The 25,214-nt window shown below is 38.9% G+C and overlaps 1 protein-coding gene across 1 annotated transcript in view; it reads left to right on the plus strand.

The window, feature by feature from the left end:
- The window catches only part of LOC124621958 (nuclear pore complex protein Nup58-like), a 149,592-nt gene that overhangs the window by 91,951 nt on the left and 32,427 nt on the right, over nt 1–25,214 (plus strand). The window contains exons 6-7 of the mRNA XM_047147485.1: nt 10,129–10,353; nt 13,345–13,419. Coding sequence (XP_047003441.1) covers nt 10,129–10,353; nt 13,345–13,419 — 300 coding nt within the window. The remainder of the gene's footprint in view (nt 1–10,128; nt 10,354–13,344; nt 13,420–25,214) is intronic.

Below are 25,214 nucleotides of genomic sequence, written 5' to 3' on the forward strand. Positions count from 1 at the left end.
AGTTTGTTTGGCTCATGGGAGAGTGTCACAAAGGTGCTGAAGACACTGAACTGGCTGAAACTATCCTGAGAAAGTCTACTAACAAATTTTCAAGAACCAGCTTTAAATGATGACTGTAGGAATATATTATAACCCTCTACGTATTGCTCACATAGAGATCATGAGGACAAGATTAGGATAACTGCAGTATTCACAGAGGCACTTGAACATTCAAATTTCCTGCACTCCATGTGTTATTGGAATGAGAAGAAACCCAAGTACTGGTAAAAATGGGACTTCTTGGTGGTTTCCAGAGTATTGATGTATATGTAGATTTACATTGAACCCCACTTGGTTGCTTTCTTCTTATCATTTTCTTCCGTGATTGTCAAAATAGCACAAAGCAACATCCATTAATGACAGGGTAGGAATCATATTAGAGGTCACTTGCCACTTGATTTAATGAACTGTATTCAGTCACCCATGTGAAACTTGTACAGAGTGCATTGCTACTATCTGCTATTACAGGTGCATACCCAATATAAAACAGATGTTAGGTTAATTCACCATTTGATTAACAGAAAATTTAGTTTATTAAACATGCCTGGAAAGTTTCAAAAATATGTCATGTTGTTCATGTGCAAGAAAAGATGCGCATGAATACTGCTCACAAAGTGTTTGTTAAAAAAATTAATGAAACCACACTTGTACCTTAAAGCCATTTTAACCACGTTGTCACGTAATTGCCAATCGAAAATGAAACATGTATGAATGCGCTCTCATAATTAATAAAAAGAGTTGATTAATGTCACTATATCAAATTAATTCTTACCGTTGCTAATAGTGTCAAGAATAAATGACACTGTGTAATACAGGTCTATATGTGCTTCAACTAATATTCTCCAGTGAGAGAATCACATTTTAGGAATGAACTGCAGTTTGCTTGAATCCATTTGTAGTTGGAATTGCACAGACTTTAAAATTTGGCAAATACTCAACAATAGTATTCATTTCTGCAGGAGATGGTAAAAGTCTAGACAGGGGCCAGTGGTGTACTTACATGTTTCATACTGCAATATTGTCGGCACCTGCCGTCGTGTATGACGGGAATGAAATGGGTGTGACAGCTACTGGTACTACACAGTCAGTGCGAGAGCAGCGGGCAGACGATATATTTGGAAGCAAGAGAACTTCTCACATTGCTGTCGAAGCCAATTCCAATATGTGTTCGGATAGAAACAACTGTGTTCTGAGCTCCCACAGTAACCATAACCTCAGAAATCACAATATATTCGGAAGGAACAGCCAAATATCTTTGACAATGCAGATATAAACTTCACAGCTTTGCTCTTTATATGATGATGATTAAAAATAGTGATACCACAGATGGCAGGGTTTGTTGTTGTTGTTGTTGTTGTTGTTGTTGTCGTGGTCTTCAGTCCTGAGACTGGTTTGATGCAGCTCTCCACGCTACTCTATCCTGTGCAAGCTTCTTCATCTCCCAGTACCTACTGCAACCTACATCTTTCTGAATCTGCTTAGTGTATTCATCTCTTGGTCTCCCTCTACGATTTTTACTCTCCACACTGCCCTCCAGTACTAAATGGGTGATCCCTTGATGCCTCAGAACATGTCCTACCAACCGATCCCTTCTTCTAGTCAAGTTGTGCCACAAACTCCTCTTCTCCCCAATTCTATTCAATACCTCCTCATTAGTTATGTGATCTACCCATCTAATCTTCAGCATTCTTCTGTAGCACCACATTTCGAAAGCTTCTATTCTCTTCTTGTCTAAACTATTTATCGTCCACGTTTCACTTCCATACATGGCTACACTCCATATAAATACTTTCAGAAACGACTTCCTCACACTTAAATCTATACTCGATGTTAACAAATTTCTCTTCTTCAGAAACGCTTTCATTGCCATTTCCAGTCTACATTTTATATCCTCTCTACTTCGACCATCATCAGTTATTTTGCTCCCCAAATAGCAAAACTCTTTTACTACTTTAAGTGTCTCCTTTCCTAATCTAATTCCCTCAGCATCACCCGACTTAATACGACTACATTCCATTATCCTCGTTTTGCTTTTGTTGATGTTCATCTTATATCCTCCTTTCAAGACACTGTCCATTCCGTTCAACTGCTCTTCCAAGTCCTTTGCTGTCTCTGACAGAATTACACTGTCATCGGCGGACTTCAAATTTTTTATTTCTTCTCCATGGATTTTAATACCTACTCCGAACTTTTCTTTTGTTTCCTTTCCTGCTTGCTCAATATACAAATTGAATAGCATCGGGGAGAGGCTACAACCCTGTCTCACTCCCTTCCCAACCACTGCTTCCCTTTCATGTCTCTCGACTCTTATAACTGCCATCTGCTTTCTGTACAAATTGTAAATAGCCTTTCGCTCCCTGTATTCTACCCCTGCCACCTTCAGAATTTGAAAAAGAGTATTCCAGTCAACATTGTCGAAAGCTTTCTCTAAGTCTACAAATGCTAGAAATGTAGGTTTGCCTTTCCTTAATCTTTCTTCTAAGATAAGTCGTAGGGTCAGTATTGCCTCACGTTTTCCAACATTTCTACGGAATCCAAACTGATCTTCCCTGAGGTTGGCTTCTACCAGTTTTTCCATTCGTCTGTAAAGAATTCGCGTTAGTATTTTGCAGCTGTGACTTATTAAACTGATAGTTCAGTAATTTTCACATCTGTCAACACCTGCTTTCTTTGGGATTGGAATTATTATATTCTTCTTAAAGTCTGAGGGAATTTCGCTTGTCTCATACATCTTGCTCACCAGATGGTAGAGTTTTGTTAGGACTGGCTCTCCCTAGGCTGTCAGTAGTTCTAATGGAATGTTGTCTATGCCTGGGGCCTTGTTTCGACTCGGGTCTTTCAGTGCTCTGTCGAACTCTTCACGCAGTATCATATCTCCCATTTCATCTTCGTCTACATCCTCTTCCATTTCCATAATATTGTCCTCAAGAACATCGCCCCTGAATAGACCCTCTATATACTCCTTCCACCTTTCGGCTTTCCCTTCTTTGCTTAGAACTGGGTTTCCATCTGAGCTCTTGATATTCGTGCAAGTGGTTCTCTTTTCTCCAAAAGTCTCTTCAGTTTTCCTGTAGGCAGTATCTATCTTACCCCTCACGAGATAAGCCTCTACATCCTTACATTTGTCCTCTAGCCATCCATGCTTAGCCATTTTGCACTTCCTGTCGACCTCATTTTTGAGATGTTTGTATTCCTTTTTGCCTGCTTCACTTACTGCATTTTTGTATTTTCTTCTTTCATCAATTAATCAGTATCTCTTCTGTTACCCAAGGCTTTCTACTAGCCCTCGTCTTTTTACCTACTTGATCCTCTGATGCCTTCACTATTTCATTCCTCAAAGCTACCTATTCTTCTTCTACTGTATTTCTTTCCCCCATTCCGGTCAATTGTTCCCTTATGCTCTTCCTGAAACTCTGTACAACCTCTGGTTCTTTCAGTTTATTCAGGTCCCATCTCCTTAAATTCTCACCTTTTTGCAGTTTCTTCAGTTTTAATCTACAGGTCATAACCAATAGATTGTGGTCAGAGTCAACATCTGCCCCTGGAAATGCCTTACAATTTAAAATCTGGTTCCTAAATCTCTGTCTTACCATTATATAATCTATCTGAAACCTTCGGTTCTTCCACGTATACAGCCCTCTTTCATGATACTCGAACCAAGTGTTAGCTATGATTAAGTTATACTCTGTGCAAAATTCTACCAGGCGACTTCCTCTTTCATTTCTTAGCCCCAATCAATATTCACCTACTACGTTTCCCTCTCTTCCTTTTCCTACTACTGAATTCCAGTCACCCATGACTATTAAATTTTTGTCTCCCTTCACTACGTGAATAATTTCTTTTACCTCATCATACATTTCATCAATTTCTTCATCATCTGCAGAGCTAGTTGGCATATAAACTGGTACTACTGTAGTAGGTGTGGGCTTCGTGTCTATCTTGGCCACAATAATGTGTTCACTATGCTGTTTGTAGTAGCTTACCCCCACTCCTATTTTTTTATTCATTATTAAAGCTACTCCTGCATTACCCCTATTTGATTTTGTATTTATAACCCTGTATTCACCTGACCAAAAGCCTTGTTCCTCCTACCACCGAACCTCACTATTTCCCACTATATCTAACTTTAACCTATCCATTTCCGTTTTTAAATTTTCAAACCTAGCTGCCTGATTAAGGGATCTGACATTCCATGCTCCGGTCTGTAGTAGGCCAGTTTTCTTTCTCCTGATAACGACGTCCTCTTGAGTGCTCCTTGCCCGGAAATCCGAATGGGGGGACTATTTTACCTCCGGAACATTTTAGCCAAGAGGACGCCATCATTATTTAATCATACATCATCATTTAAAAATACAGTAAAGCTGAATGGCCTTGGGAAAAATTACGGCTGTAGTTTCCCCTTGCTTTCAGCTGTTCGCAGTACCACAACAGTAAGGCCTTTTTGGTTAGTGTTACAGGGCCAGATCGGTCAATCATCCAGACTGTTGCCCCTGCAACTACTGAAAAGGCTGCTGCCCCTCTTGAGGAACCACACGTTTGTCTGGCCTCTCAACAGATACCCCTCTGTTGTGGTTGCAGCTACAGTACAGCTATCTGTATCGTTGAGGCACGCAAGCCTCCCCACCAACGGCAAGGTCCATGGTTCATGGGGGGGGGGGGGGGTTTAGTAAGCGAAAAATGTAGAAAATAAAATGATCCACAGACCTTTCTCTTCATTTGCTTTGTTTCTCCATGTATTATCGAAACATAGGTAATGAAATAAATGGCATAAATTTAAAATGGGCGTAATGTTAACTTTTTAGGCAGATACTTTATCTCAATAAAAGTCTGTAATTTTTATTAGTCAGAAGCCTCTTGAAGGAAAGGATTTACTCATATAATCAGGGTTGTCTTATACATGGGTTAAATATAGTAACTCAGCTGCACATAGCTGTCTGTCTTTGATGCATAATAAATTATTGGAAACTTATAAAACTCTTTGACAAGCTACTGAAGAGGGCAACAATAAGTGCATCATTGTTACACTTTCTACACAATGTGTATATTACGCATTCAGTCTACTACACTCTAGAAAAATGTCGTACATAGAGTTATCAAGTGGGTTTCATTAATGTGCTAGAGCTATACAGGGTGAGCCACCTAACATTACCGCTGGATATATTTCATAAACCACATCAAATACTGATGAATCGATTCAACAGACCGAACTTGAGGAGAGGGGCTAGTGTAATTGGTTATTACAAACCATAAAAAAATGCACGGAAGTATGTTTTTTAACACAAACCTACGTTTTTTTTAAATGGAACCCCGTTAGTTTTGTTAGCACATCTGAACATGTAAACAAATACGTAATCAGTGCCGTTTGTTGCATTGTAAAATGTTACTTACATCCAGAGATATTGTAACCTAAAGTTGACACTTGAGTACCACTCCTACGCTGTTCGATCGTGTGTATCGGAGAGCACCGAATTACGTAGGGATCCAAAGGGAACGGTGATGGACCTTAGGTACAGAAGAGACTGGAACAGCACATTACGTCCACATGCTAACACCTTTTTATTGCTCTTTTTCACTGATGCACATGTACATTACCATGAGGGGTGAGGTACACGTTCGACGGGTGTTTCACAGGACGTGGAGGACGCATAAATTGGCCAGCCCGTTCTCCTGATCTTACACCTCTGGACTTCTTTCTGTGGGGTACGTTAAAGGAGAATGTGTACTGTGATGTGCCTACAACCCCAGAGGATGTGAAACGACATATTGTGGCAGCCTGCGGCGACATTACACCAGATGTACTGCGGCGTGTACGACATTCATTACGCCAGAGATTGCAATTGTGTGCAGCAAATGATGGCCACTACATTGAACATCTATTGACATGTTGGGACACACCCTATTCCACTCCGTAATAGAAAACGGAAACCACGTGTGTACGTGAACCTCACCCCTCATGGTAATGTACATGTGCGTCAGTGAAAAAGACCAATAAAAAGGTGTTAGCATGTGGACGTAATGTGCTGTTCCAGTCTCTTCTGTACCTAAGGTCCATCACCGTTCCCTTTGGATCCCTACGTAATTCGGTGCTCTCCGACACACACGATCGAACAGCGGAGGAGTGGTACTCAAGCGTCAACTTTAGGTTACAATATCTCCAGATGTAATTAACATTTTACAATGCAACAAATGACACTGATTACGTATTTGTTTATATGTTCAGATGTGCTAACAAAACTAACGGGGTTCCATTTAAAAAAACGTAGGTTTGTGTTAAAAAACATACTTCCGTGAATTTTTTTATGGTTTGTATTAACCAATTACACTAGCCCCTCTCCTCAAGTTCGGTCTGTTGAATCGATTCATCAGTTTTTGATGTGGTTTACGAAATATATCCAGCGGTAGCGTTAGATGACTCACCCTGTATAACAGTTGGGGTGCATATCACGTTTACCATGTGACTTACCAGGATGCTTTGCAGAATAGATACACTGTACTTAGCTGTGATAAGCATAATCCACACATTGCACAGACATCATAAGGAACAGCATAATTTTCGATCTGTAAAAACAGTGGTCTGTGATTAATGATCCAAGAACCATCTACATAAATATTGACAGAAATCAATCCTTGGAAACTGCAGCAAGGAATACCAGCAAAGGAAAAAGACAGATTGCTACTGACTGTAAAGATGACACGTCAAGTTGCAGACAGTCACAATTAAAAAGACACTTACATAAAGCTTTCAGCCACAGCCTTTGTCTGTCACACACACACACACACACACACACACACACACACACACACACACACACACAGAAAAGCAAGCATACCTCACACACACGCAACCGCCAACTCCAGCATCTCGGGCTAGCCTGAGATGAGATGCCGGAGTTGAGGGTCATGTGTGCGTGAGTTGTGTTTACTTGTGTGTTTGTGAATGGTGTGTGTGTGTGTGTGTGTGTGTGTGTGTGTGTGTTTTACTGACAAAGGCTGTGGCTGAGAGCTTTATGTAAGTGTCTTTTTAGTTGTGACTGTCTGCAACTTAATGTGTCTTCTTTGTGGTAAGTAGCAATCTGTTTTTTCCTACATTGTAAATATTGACAGGTATAGTCATTTCTCAAATTACTGTACTGAGGAATGCACGCGTAACAGGGAGGAAGGAATAACAGATTACTAAATAGTAATCACTGATGAAGACAGATGGTTCATTTAATTCAGTACCTGGTAGCAGCTCGGACACAAGGCACTTAAAAGAAGTAGCTAGATGAGGCAATAACCTCTCATGTTAAAAACAGTGTGTAGCCGCTGCTTCTGTAGCAGCCATAGAGTTAAAAAATACATTTAAGCCAAAGGACTGGGAGAGGACAGATATAAAGATGGCAGTATGCAAAGTACTAACCTGTACTTTGTATTATTCTTGAAGCATGTTAGTGCCACCAGTTCCCAAATGCTGAAAATTCTGTGCATGCTTAGACACCAACATAGGGCACAGTGGCGGATGTGGGTGTCGATTGTGGTGCTAACTATAAAATAAATCTATACTTTCTGGGAAGCAAGACCATGAGGATGTGTAGTAGTCATCAGTATGCACGCATGGTTAAGTTGTTTTAGGGTTGCATACAGATGTATGGTACTGTCAGGATGTATCATAATTACTCTGACTAAATAAGATGCCAATTGCATCCTCACACTTCATGTTCCTGAAATTCACAGCAGTGTTGGTGGAGGATCATGTTGTACAAACTTCCATAAATGTAAGGCAGCATAGGAAGTTAATCCTGATGAGAAAACTTTGGCAAAAGATATGCAAGGAAAAGTATAGAGACTCATTCAGTCTATTGCAACTCTTCATGTTTATTTAACTAGCAAAAACAATTTGTTGAGTTCTCCTCCCCTCCCCTCCCCCTCCTGTAATTGTGGAAGGAAATTAAGGAGCTGTTACTTATTTAGTTTTAAGTTACACATGTAGTCATTAATCTATGATCCACAATTTTGTTAGTTCCAGTCTTAATGTACGATTGATTGTGCTTTAAGAATGTTTGTTTTTACTATATTAAAAAACTGATAAAGCACAGTTAACATTTCAGACATTTGGGAAGAGATTGCAAGAGATTTCTCCCTACCAAGAAACTGTACAGATACAAATAGTACTGGGTTATTATATTGGATCATTCGTGTTCAAATACCATATTTTTGCATTTCAATTCCAGTTCTATGGCCTTCAAAAATGTTTCAGTACAACCAAATACCAATATAATGCAACATACAAAGGTTTTAGTATATGAGAACAGCCATAAAAATCTTCAAATTTTTTCCACTTTCAATCTGTTCACTCTGCTGAGGAGATTAGTTTCTGCTATAATTCGCATGACTTGGATGGTGGCTCTGCACAGAGAGGTGGAGCCGAAGGGAAGTGTGGATGGGATGAGGCGTGTATAAGCATAGCTGCGGTGAGGTGGGAAACAAAGTTCATGTTGTTAAACTGTGTTTCTGCACAGTCAACAATCAGATTCATTTGGCTGCAGTACATCACATTATAATTCAGATCTGTGTGGAGAATACACAATGTTCTAACGGATTTTGATAATTTGCATACATGGGAGCAATCTTATTTCATCTTGATGAAGCTGCGTTAGCTGCTCTATAACTATAGCCCATGTCAGGTCGGAAGGTAAAAACAGCTGAGGCAGCTTTGTGGAGATAACAAGTACAGTTTTTTTCAAGAAGTCGATTGTGTAATGACAAGGTCATCAAAATTGGTTACAGTACTTGTCATTTTTGTGTGATTTGGACTGTAGTATAGTACGTAAGCACCTATTGATAAGAAACTGAATTGAAATTGAGTTCACGTGTTCACATGTTAAGTGTCCAATCCCTGCAACTTTTTCCATTGTATATAATAGCAGACATTGGTGATGAAAATGACAGTAAGCTGACTTACTGTTTCTACTTTCATTCAGTAATTAGTTATGGTATCACATTCTTTAGTAATTCTTCTTTGTAAAAAAAATTGTCACACTGAACTGTGTAATAAGGATCATATGTGATGACCACTGTAGAATATCTTGATTTTTACAATTATACATACTGGCTACAGACTTGCAGCACATTATTGTATGGAGTTTGTTTTCAGTTATCAGTTGCAGTTTGAAAACAACACCACACATCATTACAGTAATAGAAAGAAGACCACTCCACAGATAGTAGAAGCATTAAGTTGTCAACAGGCTCACACAAAGATAGAGGAAACTTGCTAGCTTTCAGAATGATTTTGTGTGTGTGTGTGTGTGTGTGTGTGTGTGTGTGTGTGTGTGTGTGTGGGCACGCGCACGCACGCATGTTTCACTTTGCATGAAAAAGAATTACAGGTATCAAAGATTAATGCAAAACACAGTCTTGTAAATGGTCACACTTTGTCATTTTTTTCATTGACTAAGAGAATGTTAATAAACTAACCTCATGGTGAGAGACCGCATGTATGATTCTTGGAACAAGCAAACCACTAACCATCTTCTTCAAATAACTTCAGGGAATGTTGCACAGCAACTTCATTGAAAACATTATATCTCAACAAGTAGTCCTCCCATCTTGTTGTAAAGCTTTTCCACTTTCTGCTTTGGAAATACATGTATCAGAGTTTATGATGAATTTAACTGGCAGCATTTTTGCGAGTTATTAGAATAGTACATAGTGGAAAAACTTAAAGTTCACAACACAGTCGATATTCTGACAAACATAGCCTGTTCTTTAACCACAAGTCTTTAAAGCTGAGATCTCTTGTCACCATCTAATAGTAACTTGTGGATAAGTACTTGGAAATAGAATGAATCTCATTGATTGTTGCCTTACTACATGATGCAGACTATAAAAATTATGCAGACAACTTCTGTCGTAAAAAAAAAAAAAAAAAAAAAAAAAAAAAAAAAAAAAAAAAAAAAAAATATGTAGCCCATTACTCACTCTTTTGTTTTGTACCTACAGGTTTGGAATCTGAAATTTGAAATGAATGAGAGAATTTTTCAAACTTCATTCTTTTTATATTTGCTGTGTATTATACAAGTGCTGTTATCTTACATTGTGTCTTTCCAGAGTTCTGCTTGGCGTTAAAAAGGCTCCTGGATTGCTTTGTTGCTGTAGCAGGACGTTTGCATGAAGTTCATAACATGGTGGAGAATCAAAAGGAACAGTATTTAAATTTACTAAAATATTTTTTGAAAGATACAACAAATGTATTTGAAGAAGACAATAAAAAATCATCAGTCACAACAAAAACAAAATCTCCAACAATATCAACAGGCCCTACAGCTTTCTCTGGTAAGTTTAGTGAACACTCAAAACTCCTTGTTCTTTAATGTTTAGAGCAAAGGATTTATCTGCTGGCTGGATATTTTCTAATGTTCTAGACTTATGTTGGCAATATGTATCTGAGACTAGGCCGTATCATTGTAATAACAGAGCTAATTAAAATTAAGTGCAACTTAAATGGATTTTTCTTATTGGAATTGAAAATAACGATGATGATGGGAAATGCAAAAGATAATTGGTGGGTCATTGGAATGCAGTGTTAGTTCAGAAGTTTTTGAACTTTAACGCGTCTACTGCATGGTTATATACGAGGTGTGTTCAGAAAGTGTCAGGAATTTTCATTTTTTGCAAATAATTTTATTTATTCATCTACATTAATGTTATCGCCTTCAGAGTCGTCCCCATTAGATATTATGTACTTATGCTAGCACTTCTTCCAATCACTGAAACACTTTTGTAACTCAGTCTTTGGAATAGCACTTAGCTTTTTCAACAATGCACTTTTAATCTTGTCTTAGCTTGGAAAATGAAGGTGCTTTAAGGTTCTCTTTATTTTTGGAAAAAGAAAAGTCACACAGGAGGTTGGGGCACAATTACCGTGTTGTTTTTCACCAAAAATTCATGAACAAGCAATGAAGTTGAGCAGATGCATTACCATGGTACAAAGGCATGAATTGTTTCGCCAAAAATCTGGTCATTTTTTCTGAATGAATGCTTCCTGCAAACAGCATTGACCTTGTAGGTACTACACCTTGTTGGTCGTATGACCTTCTGACAAGAACTCATGATGCACTATGCCATTAAATCAAAGAAAACAGTTAGCAGAACCTTCACATTCGACCACACTTGTTGAGCTTTTTTTTAGTTGTGGCAATCCAGAATGCCTCCCATAGAATGAATAAGCCATGGTTTCGATGTCATGCCCATAACTCATGTTTCATCACCTGTTATCACACATTTCTGTAGTACCACATTGTTGACTTCATTTATGAGCACCTGAGCAACTTCCATTTGCCACTGTTTGTGCTCGAAATTCGACACCTTTGGCACAAATTTTGCTGTCGCATGTTTCATACCCAAAACATCTGAAAAGATTTAACGGCAAGATCAAGTTGATATGCCAACATCATCATCAACTTCTCTGATTGTGATTTAGTGATAGTTCATGATCATTTCTTTAACTTTTTCCATATTTTCATCGGTTGTTGTTGTTGTTGTTGTTGTTGTTGTTGTTGTACTGGGCGGTCCTGAACATTTGTCATTTTTAACTTCTTCGCAGTCATTTTGGAAATGCTTACACCATTCGTAAACCCTTGTTTTACTCATATCAGGCTCATCAAAAGCAATATGCGACATTCCTAAAACTGTGTTATGTTGTATTCCCTTTTTGTGGAAAATATAATGTGCGTTCTCTGATACATTTTTGAAACAAATCAGTAATTGTCACTCGTATGCAAACACATGTAACCATCTTGACAACTGATGACAGACTTAACATCCAGTATGGCTTTCAGTGTACAGATAAATTTCAGCATGTTTACCAACACAACAACAACAAAATCGCGTGAATCGGGCTAATACAACACACGAAATTACAAAATTCCCAATACTTTTTAAACATATACCATACACACAAACAGGCAAACAACAAAAAATATTAATTAACAGCAAAATGGTTTTAATTTAAGATTGGATTTATTGAGTTCGAAATCTTGAAGGGGGGAAAAAGAAATAAATAAAATCTGCACAGTAATATTCTGTGGCTGACACTGAGATACATGTACTAATTACATCAACAGAGATATCAACCAAGTAATATCAAAACACTGAAAAGATTCACATCTTTTGGGGAAACCTATCAGTCGTAAGTTTCCACAGTTTAAAGAACAATGCCACATCAGTTGGATTTTAGGTTTTAAGTCTACATCTTTATCCATATTTCCTAATAGCTGCATTTCAAAAATTCATTAGTACTTCACACACTGTGTTATAGTGCAAATTTTGTGTGGAAAATGTAAGATTTACACTGTAAACTACAGTCAGAAAAATATTTATCTTCATAGTTTCAAATTACCAATCGCAAATAAGAATTTTTGAAGCTTCCGCAGTTAAGTTGTAAATACAAAGACTTTCATTCAGTCTCCTGTCCCATCATTATTAGAAGGTGTTGTTAACTCGGAATAGATTTCAAGGGAATAATACGTGACTTCCTCCAGGAATCATACTAAATGTATGTATATATGATCACCACTTTTGTGGCTTTTGTGCCATTCACAAGAAATACTTCACAATGAAGTTGTCAATACACATATAGAACAGTGGATGCAAGTAAACGGAAAACGTTGTGTGAGATTTTTGTGAGCAATGGATTTTTCTATGTCAGTATTGCTTGAAGTGGACACTATCTGTATATGTCCATAGGAAATGTCCATAGTTCATATTGGTGGCATTTTATTCAGCTTCAGGTTTTGTCAGTGTGATTAATGATGTGCTTCTGTGTGTTTTACTGAGCTGTTGTTTCCATTTTATGCACAATATTTCAGTGTATGAGCCAGATGTTTTCTTCGGGTGCTATGAATTTTGCTGTTATATGAAGAAGATGCCTGGGTTGGACATCAAAATAGTGTGCATAAATGGACATTGTAACTTGGTGGAACACTCAGAAGCATACCATTAATCAAGTTTGCACTTAAACATTTTACCCAACACTTACTTATAATGAATATATCCAGTTGGCCATTACACAAGTGCTATTTTATATAGTTTAGATTAGGAAATAATACTGAATGATTCTTTCAACATTTAACAGGATCTATCTTGTTAGCAACATTTTCTTAACTAATTTAAAGAGTAGAGAAACCATGAAATGATAGAACATGTCTTTACATCTGTGTGTGATTAAGTGGTACAAAACCTTTATATAAATATTATCCTTAAATTGGCATTTACACTAACTGAATGCTAACTACCTTTTTATTTTTGGTTTGTAATTTTTTTCAGCTCTGGGAAATCAAGGTTTTGGATTGATATCATCATTGCTTTCAAAAGCTCAGCTTCCTTCAAGCAATCCATTAGGTAAATAATGTGGTCATGTTATTGTTTGAGTTACCGTATTTCAATTGCTTGTTCGTGGGCATAGTTGTTTCTGAAAATATTACTCCTTCCACCCTCTCTTTGCACTATTCATTAACCGCTTAAATCTTTTCTAAGGTCTGACCTGGAATTATTGAAATGTTTCATTTAAGAGGTCTGTAAAATGTTAAAGTATGCTACTTCAGTTTTAAATTGCTTTTCTAAATTGCAGATGGCATTTATTTTGCCAGATATTGGCAGGGCTTTCTTCCTTGATATAAATTATTTGTACTTTGTTCTGTTGAGGAGAGATTTGTCAGTAGTAAGTGAAATGTGTTGACTACTGCAGTTAAATTCTAAACACTTGTTAATTACAGTTTTTTTTGTTTTTCTGTAGTTTGTGTTTATTATCTGTTGTACTTTCATTAAAGTTGTAAATGCTCATGAAATGGAAGAATATATGAATTAAATGAAGCATTTTATGTAATTTTTTTACCTTCATACTGTTTACTAAGTATTTAAAGAAACAGTTGTAGTTATTTAAGAGACTCTGCATATCTCTGAATCTGTGAATTGAAAGAGCTTAAAAAACCACAGACACAAATGGGGAGGGGGGGGGGGCTAATTATCTGACCCTCCATGTTTCACTTTTGCTTCAGTTTTTGTTAGTGTGACTTCCTAACAGCTGGGGATAAATTGTTATTCCTTTTGTGGACAACACTCTATAGTGCAACATGGAAGCCATCCCTCATATAAAACAGTGCAAAAGCCTTAGAATGTCCATTGCTTTTTCTGCATATACTTTGAAATTATTTTGGCTATAATTACTTTGCTGTTGTTCCTTACAGTAGTTCCTTGATATTTATTTTTGAGTGTAGTTGTAGTTAAATGGTCACCCCCATAGACTCCATTGACTAGAAAACCATTTTTAAATATTTCTACTTGGAGAAATGTAGTTGTTAGTGTTGATCTTTTCTTTAGTGTCTGTTACATAAAATGAAAATTGGAATCCATGATCATACCAATAAGTACAACCCTTCTTTTTTCATAATCAGGTAGGTGATACTTATCTATTATCAATCAAATTTTTTCTTTGGTATTGTTAAAGGATGGTTTGTTAGCATCCACAGTATTTTTTTCAGTTAATGTTTTAATATTACTATAGTCCTCATGTTAATCAATAAGTGTTGTTATTGTTGCACTACTGACATAGTTAAATGATACTAATATTTGTGGTAGAATATATGCCAAAAATATATTTTATTGTTTTGTAATAAAATCAAGATTGCACAAGGAACTATTTTTTTTTTATGGTGTTGTGTGTGGAAAATGACTGAAAAGCTATCCATTACATCTAACCTATGGGACTGAGGCATTGCCTTCCACTGATACGGAGACAGCAGGTGGTCCTTGCCTCTCCTGCTCTAACAGAATTCTCTCCTCTGTCATAGTTTGAGCAACTACAGAGGGAAAAGAAGAGGATGTTAGCTGCAGTTAGTTCCATTCCTCCCTCGTAGGGAAGATAGTATCATGGAAACAGAATTAATCCAGTGTACACTAATTGTGTATTTCAGAAGGAATTGTCTGGCAGGTTGAAGTGGCCATCACAGGAGAAATTGAGAGCACATGTTGCAGTCAGCTGCAAATTGTTACACGAACAACATCTGTTACATGGGATGTAAGAACATTTTGAGTTGTTTTTGGAGATGGGTGGAAGTGGTGAAGACATTTAGTTCCATTTATAAAGTCTTAACAAAGCTGTTGATTTGTAGCATCATTCTCAGGTCTGATTAGGGGTTTGCTGGTGGAGAATCAAGTGTAACAGCTAACGAGAGACTTGGTAAACTCAGTGACGAGTTCAACTGTAGTTTCCTCTCAACCTGCACTACGAGCTGGAGACTCATAAAGTTACCCTGCATAGGGAAGATGTGTATCAGAATAAGTCACTTGGGTGGCTGAGTATGAATGGAGAGTACAGGGGATTTTTTTAGGTTACACAAAATTCCAAGATCCTTTGATAAAAAGCCAGTATCATACAAACCAATAAAAACAAACCTGATAGCTAATGCAGAGATAATCTTAAAATATTGGTTGTTAACTGCTGAACTATTCATAGCAAAGTTTCAGAAAACCTGTATCTCCTAGAAGGCAGTCTCACCTGCGTCATATTAGAAACAGAGATTTGATTGGAACCGAAGGTAGAGATAACATGTTTGGCATTCATCAGAAAGAAAAATTAAACTCCCTCAGCAGTGAAAGCAGAAAGACAAGACACATAGTAATAGTAGAATTCAATTGGTCCAATATGAACTGGGAAAATTCTGGATTTGAAAGAAATATTTTAGATTACTTGGCTACAGATTGACTCCAATTTTGTCAATGATGTGATAGAAATAGAGAAATTAGTGAATGTGATGCTATTACAGGGATGATGGCGATCAAAGGCAAAAATGTCATCAAGGAAACAGTGAGAATATTTGTGATGAGTTGAACTGATAGTCGTGGACAACCTACTTAAAACAGGAACTGAGAACAAGAAAAGAACAAAAAAATCTGATCTAGATAAATAAAGTAGTAAAAGACGACAAAGAGTCTCTTTCATATAATGCTACCATTCAGAATGTTGTAGAAAAAAAAATTCTCAGTACAAAAGAAAACAGCAGGAAATACATAGGGGAAATTTTTCATGGCTTTTCACCCATAAGAAGGGTTGTGTGTTAAGCCTACAGAATTTTCCACAATCACTTGTAGCAAAAGATTAATAAGAAAATGCAAGGAAGATGTGTTTGCATGTAACATAAATGGACAGACCAAAATCTTCCATCTCATTTCTCATGGATCAGTCTGGTGTTGACACTGAAGGACACAGATAAAATATTGAAGCCAATAAAGAACACTTACGAAATAGTAGAAGCATTTAGTCATTAACAGGTACAGAAAAATGAATGAAAACTTTGCTGGCTTTCAGACGAACCCTTAAATAAGGTAGAGTACACCTACATAAGCACGCATGTGTGTGCCTGCACCGTGCGCGCATGGGCGGCCCCACACACACACACAAGTGTGGAAGGAAGGGAGAGGCAGCAGAACTTGAACACTGGGGCCAGTGGGGTTGCACAATGGGCAATGACAGTGGCGTTTTCGTGTGGGTAGGGTGGGATGATAGGACAAACCAAGGGGAAACTGTTTGGTAGAGAGTGTCGGTGCAGTGGGTTAGCAGAGACTGAGGCCAAGAGAATTGCAGGAATGAAGGATGTATTGCAAGCATAAGTCCCATCAGCACAGTTCAAAAAAGCTGTTGCTGGGGGAGGCTCCAGATGGCAGAGGTTACTAAGCAGCCATTGAACTCGAGCATGTTGCTCTCAGCGGTGTGTTCTGCTACTGGACGATCAACTCTGCTCCTGGCCACAGTTTCAAAGTGGCCATCCATTCTAGTGGACAGCTGGTTGTGATCATATTCACATAAAACGTGCAGAAATTGCAGCAGAGCTAGCATATGACATGATTGCTTTCATGGGTGGCCCTTCCTCTGATGGGATAGGATAAATCTGTGATGGGACTTGAGTAAGATGTGCTGTGTGAGTTAATTGGGCAGGTCTTGCACCTGTGTCTCCCCTGACCCACGTAGCAAGAGGCTGGGGTGAGAGTAGCTTAGGGATGATTCAGGATAATGTGTAGATTAGATTGGTGGCAAACTATCACTATGTAAGAAGGGTTGTAGGTAGGATGTCACTCCTTCTCGGGCGCAGTGATAGACAATTGAAGCTCTGGCAAAGAACGTGGTTCAGTCGCTCCAGTCCAGGATGACACTGGGTGCTGAGGGTGCATTCATTTGCACCTGGTTCTTGAAGGTGTTGTTCTGTAGCAACGCCCTGTCCCAAACAACCTTTGTTCCATCTGTCTGTCAGTTCATAAAGTATACCTAGCTGTAGTAAAACCCATTCCCACATCCTGTTCTGTAAATACTGGCTATGCCATAGAATCTCCCCCCTGCCTCCTCCCAAACAGCCTAATCATAAAAGCTCCCTTCTCAGGATCCTACCCATCCCTCTATGGTAACCTTCAGATTTTCAAATTATGCCAACCCATATCACTCACAGACGTATTCCGAAACAAATCTCCATGGTGCAGGGAGCCCAGAACCTCTTCTGCTACCTATGAAAGAAATCCTTGCCCTCCAACACCTGGAAGAGCACTTCAGAGACCACCTCCAAAAATTATCAAATGCATTGACATCTTACTCCCATCTCGGAGCATCAGTACCTATCAACACCTGTCTTATACCCAGTGAATACCATCATCAGCTCCCCATAGTAACCAGACCATGCCTTGCTGACCTTTTTCATTTCACACAGCCTCAAAGACTCCCACCCAACATTCCATGAAACCCTAAACCAAGCCAAAACACTGTTTTCAACCTATCCATTTAAAATTTCAATTCTCCCCAATCCAAACAGTGTAAACACTTCTTTACTACCAGTTCTTCCAACTTCATGCCAACTCTGAATCTTGCGTCTCCCAGTTGACGCCACCATCCAATTGTGACACAACCCTCCCCCAACCACTACCTCATGGTCCACTTCCAAGAATTTCTCACCCCAAACTCTGCCTGACCATACTTCCCCAGATTCCTTTCCAAGAATACAAATCACTTAACAGAAGAAATAGCAGTCATCTGCAATCTCAAGGCAGACCATGATGTAATCATCAACCTTGCAGACAAAGACTCCACTGACGTGATGAATCACAGTGACTACCTGACAGAAGGCTTCCACCAACCTGACTCTTGACTCCTCTACATAAAAGCTCTGCCATAGTGATCCCATCCCAGAAGTCCAACATAACCTCCAATCTATACTCAAATCATTAGGTTCACCGCAGAATCTTTCCCAAAATTTATAATCCCGACAATCTGGGATGCTCCTGTCGCTGGTTACTGTGCTTCCTCCGAAGCAGTGTATACTCTTATTGTTGACCAATGCCTCCAATCAATTCCTCATGGGCATGCCTCTCACTTCCTTCCCCATTACCTTATGAACCGTTACTCATCACTGTTATTGCTACCTCCCTGTACACCAACATCCTCCATAGCCGTGGCTTTTTCACTCTCAAATACTACCTCTTCCAATGTCCTCAGACTCCAAACCCACTACATTACTCATTATACATCAAACCAATTAAATTCTCACACACTTCTACTTCTCCTTTGATTGGCAGGTATATAAACAATTATGTGTAATGCCCATATGCAGCCACATACCACACTTCTTTGCCTATCTGTCAAATACCCATTTAGTGAATACACACCTTGTCTCTCAAAACCACAAACACTCTATCTGGTTCAGTTTTATTTGACACATCTTCATGATCTGGATCCAGGGCCAGGGCACCCTGTACACATTTGTTTGCTCCTCTACACATTCTCTCTCATCTGCTTCAACTGGTCCTTCACAGCCTAAACGTGCCAAATTTCAATTTCAAGGAAAGCAATTGTTGACAGGTGTGAAAATTACCAAACTATCAGTTTAATAAGTCATGCTTGCAAAATACTAACACTTGTTCGTTACAGAGGTGTGGAAGATCAGTTTGGATTCCGGAGAAATGTAGGAACACACGAGACAAGCCTGACCCTACGACTTACCTTAGGAGAAAGATCAAAGAGAGGCAAATGTACACGTAGACATAGAGAAATCTTCTGACGATATTGACTGGAATACTCTCTTGGAAATTCTGAAGAGAGCAGGGTTAAAATACAGGGACCGAAAGGCTATTTGCAACTTGTACAGAAACCAGGCAGCGGTTATAAGAGTGAAGAGGCATGAAAGGGAAGCAGTGGTTGAACAGGGAGTGAGACAGTGATGTAGCTTATCCCCAGTGTTATTCAATCTGTATGTTGAACAAGCAGTAAAGGAAACCAAAGAACAATTTGGAGTAGAAATTAAAATTCATGGAGAAGAAATGAAAACTTTGAGGTTTGCCGATGACATTGCAGTTCTGTCAGAGACAGATAAAGGACTTGGAAGATCAGTTGAACAGAATGGACAGTGTGTTGAAGTGGATGGACATCAACAAAACCAAAACAAGGATAATGTAATGTAGTCAAATTAAATCAGGTGATGCTAAGGGATTAGATTAGAGAATGGGGTACTTTAAGTAGTAGGTGTCTTTTGTCGTTTGGCCAACAAAATAACTTATGATTGCCAAAGTTGAGAGAATAATGTAGATTGGCACTGGGAAACATTTCCGAAGAAGAGAAATTTGTCGGCATCGAATGTAGCTTTAAGTGATAGGAAGTCTTTTCTGAAGGTATTTGTCTGGAGTGTAGTCATGTATGGAAGTGAAACATGAATGTTAAACAGTTTACACAAAAAGAGAATAGGAGCTTTCGAAATGCAGTGCTGCTGAAGAATGTTGAAGATTAGATTGGTAGGTCATGTAACCAATGAGGACATACTGAAGATAATTGGGGAGACAAGAAATTTGTGGCACAACTTGGCCAAAAGGAAGGACTAGTTTATAGGACACATTCTGAGACATCAAGGATCACCAGTGTAGCGCTGGAGGGAAGTGTAGGGAGTAAATATTATAGAAGGAGACAAAGAGAGGAATACAGTAAGCAGATTGAGAAGGATGTAGTTTGCAGTAGTTATCCAGAGATGAAGAGGCTCGCACAGGATAGAGTAGCATGAAGAGCCACATCAAACCAGTCTTCAAACTGAAGGCCACAAGAAAACATCATCAGTGTCATAGACCCTTAATCCTCCAATAACAACAAAGAATTGCTGCAAAGGAATGCCTCCAATATCATCCTAGAGTGGAGGAACTGAACTACATCCTTCCCCAAGGCTTTGAATGGCTACCACCATGACCAAAAATGAGGAACTCCCAACCCACAATACTTCCCACCCCTCCTAAAGTAGAATTCCATTGGCTACCCAACCTACACAACATTGTGGTCCATCCCTATACCCCCCGCCCAAACCCCATGCCAAAGGGGTCACATCCCTGTGGAAGACTTGTGTGCAAGCCCTGCCCGATTCTCCCAACCAGCACATCCTACTCAAGTTCTGCCACAGGCTTATTCTGCACCACCAGAGCAGTTGAATGGAATGGACAGTGTGGTGAAGGGGTGATATAAGATGAACATCAACAAAAGCAAAGCAAGGATAAAGGATAATGGAATGTAGTTCAATCAACTCTGCTTCAATTTCTGCAACACCAACTAGCTGTCCAGCAGAATGAATGGGCAATCAACCAAAACATCGAGTAGAATGTGCTTTGTGCTGTCATCCAGTAGAACATGCATAAATGGTATTTAAAAGTAGAGCCAGAACTACAGAGCACAGGAAAAGCTTACCTGTGAATTATTGTTTTGTATAGTTCTTGCATGGGTGAGTTGGTAGGGCATGAGGTTGTCGTACCAAAGGTACCCCATGATGACAATTTCTTTTAACTGTTTATGTGTGAAACTGTTGTATGGGAGAACATTTTCCTGACATGTATAAGGCCTTTCAGGAGTTTGTAGCAATGTTCTTTTGATAGTCAGCTTTCAGTTCATTAGTTGAAAGTAGCAAACCTACACAATACATTTGTATAGATAGGTGTGATGTTCTGTTGAACATGTGTGACACAAAAGACACCACTTCTGATGAAGCAGCTAGTGCATTTGTAGTTTTACAGAATAAACATCTGCCATTATTGTTATCATTATTATTATTATTATTATTATTATTATTATTATTATTGACTGCAGATGGCAGCGTCACCATACATCAGATGTGCATGTTCTGGCTAGAGTCTCATGTTTGTAAACACACAGACAAATGGGTCTATAGTTGCCATCCAGTCTACACATTACAGGTAATGCTGTTGTGCGATATGAGTCCATGGAACATTATTGACATTCTCGTCGAACTGTTGCATGATGACTGTTGTGTACATACAACAATGGAAATAACTGATGAGAGAAAGTGTGGAGCATTCCTATTGGACATAATTGATCAGTGGAATGAGTCGAACGTCACACAAGAGGAAACACTAGATATTGACGAGTGCATCACTCATTTGTAATGAAGTGAATGGACTAGAGTTGACATCTTCAGTATTGTCACCAGAAGGGTCCTCAAGTGATGGAAATGATGAAATACCACAGAAGGAGAAAAATGTAGAGTTTTACTCTAGAAAAGATAAAATCAAAATGCTCAAATATTGGCTTAACATCAAAAAGCAGCCAAGCTCAACCCAAACATTAGCACATCACATGATGTCTTCATTGAAAAACAGATTTCACTCTAGATGTCCTGCCAGTGTATGTTGTATGAATGGAAATGGCAGTGGGAAAGTAAAGAGTTAATTTCTGTGAAGGAGACGTACAAACACGTTGCAATGCCCTTGATGGAGACCTTCAAACACCATCATCAGTGAGGTCGATGTGGTCACTGTGTAGACATCAAATTGTAGGCAAGAATGAAAGAAAGTGAGTTAAATTTCCCAAGATTTGACACTAGTGACAATTGGTTCTGCACTGGAAGTGTAAAAACAGTTGTGTAAGCCATAAAGACAAATCTTTTGTTATAGTGAAAATGTTCCTCAAGAGAAACAACATCCAGAAAATGGTAGAAGACTGGCAACAAGCAACTCATGCACTCATGACAGCCTACACAGACACAAATATCTACAACACTAACAAAGGTGGATTCAACAAGGAGATGACTGTGGGCCACACTCTCGCGATTAGAGGTTCTAAAGATATTGTAAGGGTTTTACAGTCTGTTCACATGACAATCCATACATATACAAGTATTGCATTGCTTTCACATATGGGTAAACTTGTTCCAAAGCTGTTCATTGTCCTTCAGAAGCCTTGTTTTTTGAGTACTCATACACGCCAATCCATGTTCCCAACATCAAATTTAATTGTCCACTCTCACTCCTCTGGCAAAATGACCAAAGAACTGCTAAGGACATTTCTTCAAGAATCAGTAGTGGAACAAATCAGTTGGAGAGAAACTTTTGCTAATACAGGAATCTTACAGGCTCCACAAAGACACTAGTATTCTTCATGACCTGCATGTTCAAAATAACCTACCAGAAGACAAAATCGCAAGTCATGTAATTCCAGCAAACACAACCTCCATTTGTTAACTGTTTGATCTTCATTTGTTCAGAAGGTACAAGTAGATGATTTGTAAAATGTCCAGTGCTGCTCGAGAATCTTCAGAAGAGATTAGCCTGCAACAATGGAGTGATCTGCGTTCCCTCACGTACAATCAGTTATGTTCTCCAAATTTCTATAATTGTCACTGTCACTGCTAGGTAATGGCTAAACTTGTTGACAAACTCAGACCCTTTGAGACTTTGATAAAGTTCTGTTCCACACAAGCTTTCATTCGGCAATCTACAGGGTGAATGCACAAATGTGGGATTCATAAAATATGCTTGGTGTACGAAATTAATTTGCTTCACACACTTCTTTGTATGCAACCATTATCATCAAGCCTTTGTTCCTGAATTAATGGCACTCTGTGTGTGTGTGTGTGGGGGGGGGGGGGGCAGGAGACTCATGTTTGCATTAATTTTTGAATGTTATGTTCCTATTTTGTTATTGTTATTAATATTACTTCCACATGTGTGATGCAGTTGTTTCATTATTTTACTGTTCTGATTGTATATTCTGTGAAACTACAGATGTGCTCTATAGGTTTACTGATTTCAAAGACATGAAATGAAAGCAGACTGCCAAGAGAACATTGCTGTAAACTCCAACAGCCCTTTTATGTGTCACAAACATGTTTTCCCATGGCTTTCACATATAATATAGTAAAAAAGATTGTCATTGTCATAGTTTGAACTCAGGACTCTTGGTACGAAGATTTAACACTCTACCAAGTTCCCCACAAAAGCTGTAGCCATTAGTTACAGTTATGCTTTTCCTGTACTCCATAGTTCTGGTGTTATTTTTAATTTAATTTTCACACCCGTTCTGCTGGACCACAGCACATAGTACAAACTAACTCGGAGTTTTGGTTGATACTCTATCTACATACAATGTTTGGTACCAATCCGATTGTCTGACATCTGAAGGTTTGGGTGTGAGCACAACATGCTCAAGTTCAACGGCTATTTCACAACCTGTGCGATCTGGATCCTTCCTCCTGCTCTATCTTTTCTGAACTACGCAGGTTGTAAGTATCTATCAGTATTTCTCTGCTCCCTCAATCCTCATGACCTCAGTGCCCACGAACCAACACCAACACCCACACCCTCTACCCAACATCCTCCTTTTCCATTGTTCTGTCACCATTTCCCAATCCATAACTCCACATTGTTGTAGCCATGTGCCATGCAAACTCACTGGCTCCATTGCCCATGCGCCTGCTGCCACTCCCTCCCACTTTTCTATCCTGCACACCTACACGCCTCCCTCCAATTCACCAGGTGTCCTTCCCGACCCCTTCCTCCCGCTTCCCACTTTTTTCTCCCTCTGCGTCACCCCCTCCCACACCCCGGCACAACTCATAACGCCAGAGAACACATCAAACTGCAGCCCCTGCACTGTGTTTTCAACCAGCACAATTTACTGTGCAGGTGTGTATGTATGTACTCTAACTCCTTAAAGATTTGCCTGAAAGCAAGATATTTTTTATTCTTTTTTTGTGTGCCTGTCAATGACTCAATGGTTCTTGTATTTGGTGAGTTGGCTCCTTCAGTCCTAAATTATATACATTCTGCCAGAACATCCTTACCAAAAATATTACGACCTACTTTTAAAAATGTACCCATGAATGAGGATACTACCATACCAGTGTTTAACCACTGCACGCAGTTACTGATGGAGGTACTGAAATAGCCCCCAGTATTGAAGACAATTAAGACCATGCGAAGGGTACCACGCCCCAAGTCTGGCAGAATATCTATTCAGTTTTTGAGAATATATAGTGTATAAAATAGTCCCATTGTGACTGGAAAAAGAGTACATGTCACTTTTGTCTATAAAAAAGGTTGGAAGATTTAATGCATCAAATTACAGACCAATATCTCCAACATCCATGTGTTGCAGCAAAATAATGCCCACCCGCACACAGCTATAGTTTCTACTGCTTGTCTTCATGCTTTCCAAACACTACCTTGACCAGTGAGGTCACTGGCTATCTCCGCAGTTTAGAACATTTGGAGCAGGGCCTTCCAACCAGCTTGCGATTTTGACGATCAAATGCACCAGTTAGACAGAATTTGGTATGATATCCCTCAGGAGGGCATCCAACAACACTTATCAATTTCGAGCCGAGTAACTGCTTGCTTAAGAGCCCGAGGTGGACCAATGTGTTCTTGACTTGCTCAGTTTGTGAAGCTCTTTCTCTTTAATAAATCATCCAACTTTTCAGAATCTCTACTCATTTTGTTTGTCTGTACATGGACGTCACATCTATTGATTTGTGCCCCACTTGGATAATTCCTTCGTGGTATATCTCTTTTCTCTCTCTCTCTCTCTCTCTCTCTCTCTCTCTTTCTCTCTCTCTCTCTCTCTTAGAGTGTAGCTGAGATTTGTGTAAATGTGAGAAGATTGACTGATTTCCTGAATATTTTTTGTGATTAAATATTTTGAATTAACTGTTCATGATTCATCAGTCAGAACTTCCCGGTCTGCAGTAGAAGTTGTAATTTCAACCAGCTTTTGATAACTGAGAAGCACTTTTCTCCTTTGCTACTTCAGTATTTCAGGAGGCAACTACACATTGGTACAGACAATTATTTTAGTGATCTGGCATTTCTACAACAAAATATGTTGGTAAAATTAA

The sequence above is a fragment of the Schistocerca americana genome, chromosome 7, assembly GCF_021461395.2.
Source record: "Schistocerca americana isolate TAMUIC-IGC-003095 chromosome 7, iqSchAmer2.1, whole genome shotgun sequence".
Classification (NCBI taxonomy): domain Eukaryota; kingdom Metazoa; phylum Arthropoda; class Insecta; order Orthoptera; family Acrididae; genus Schistocerca; species Schistocerca americana.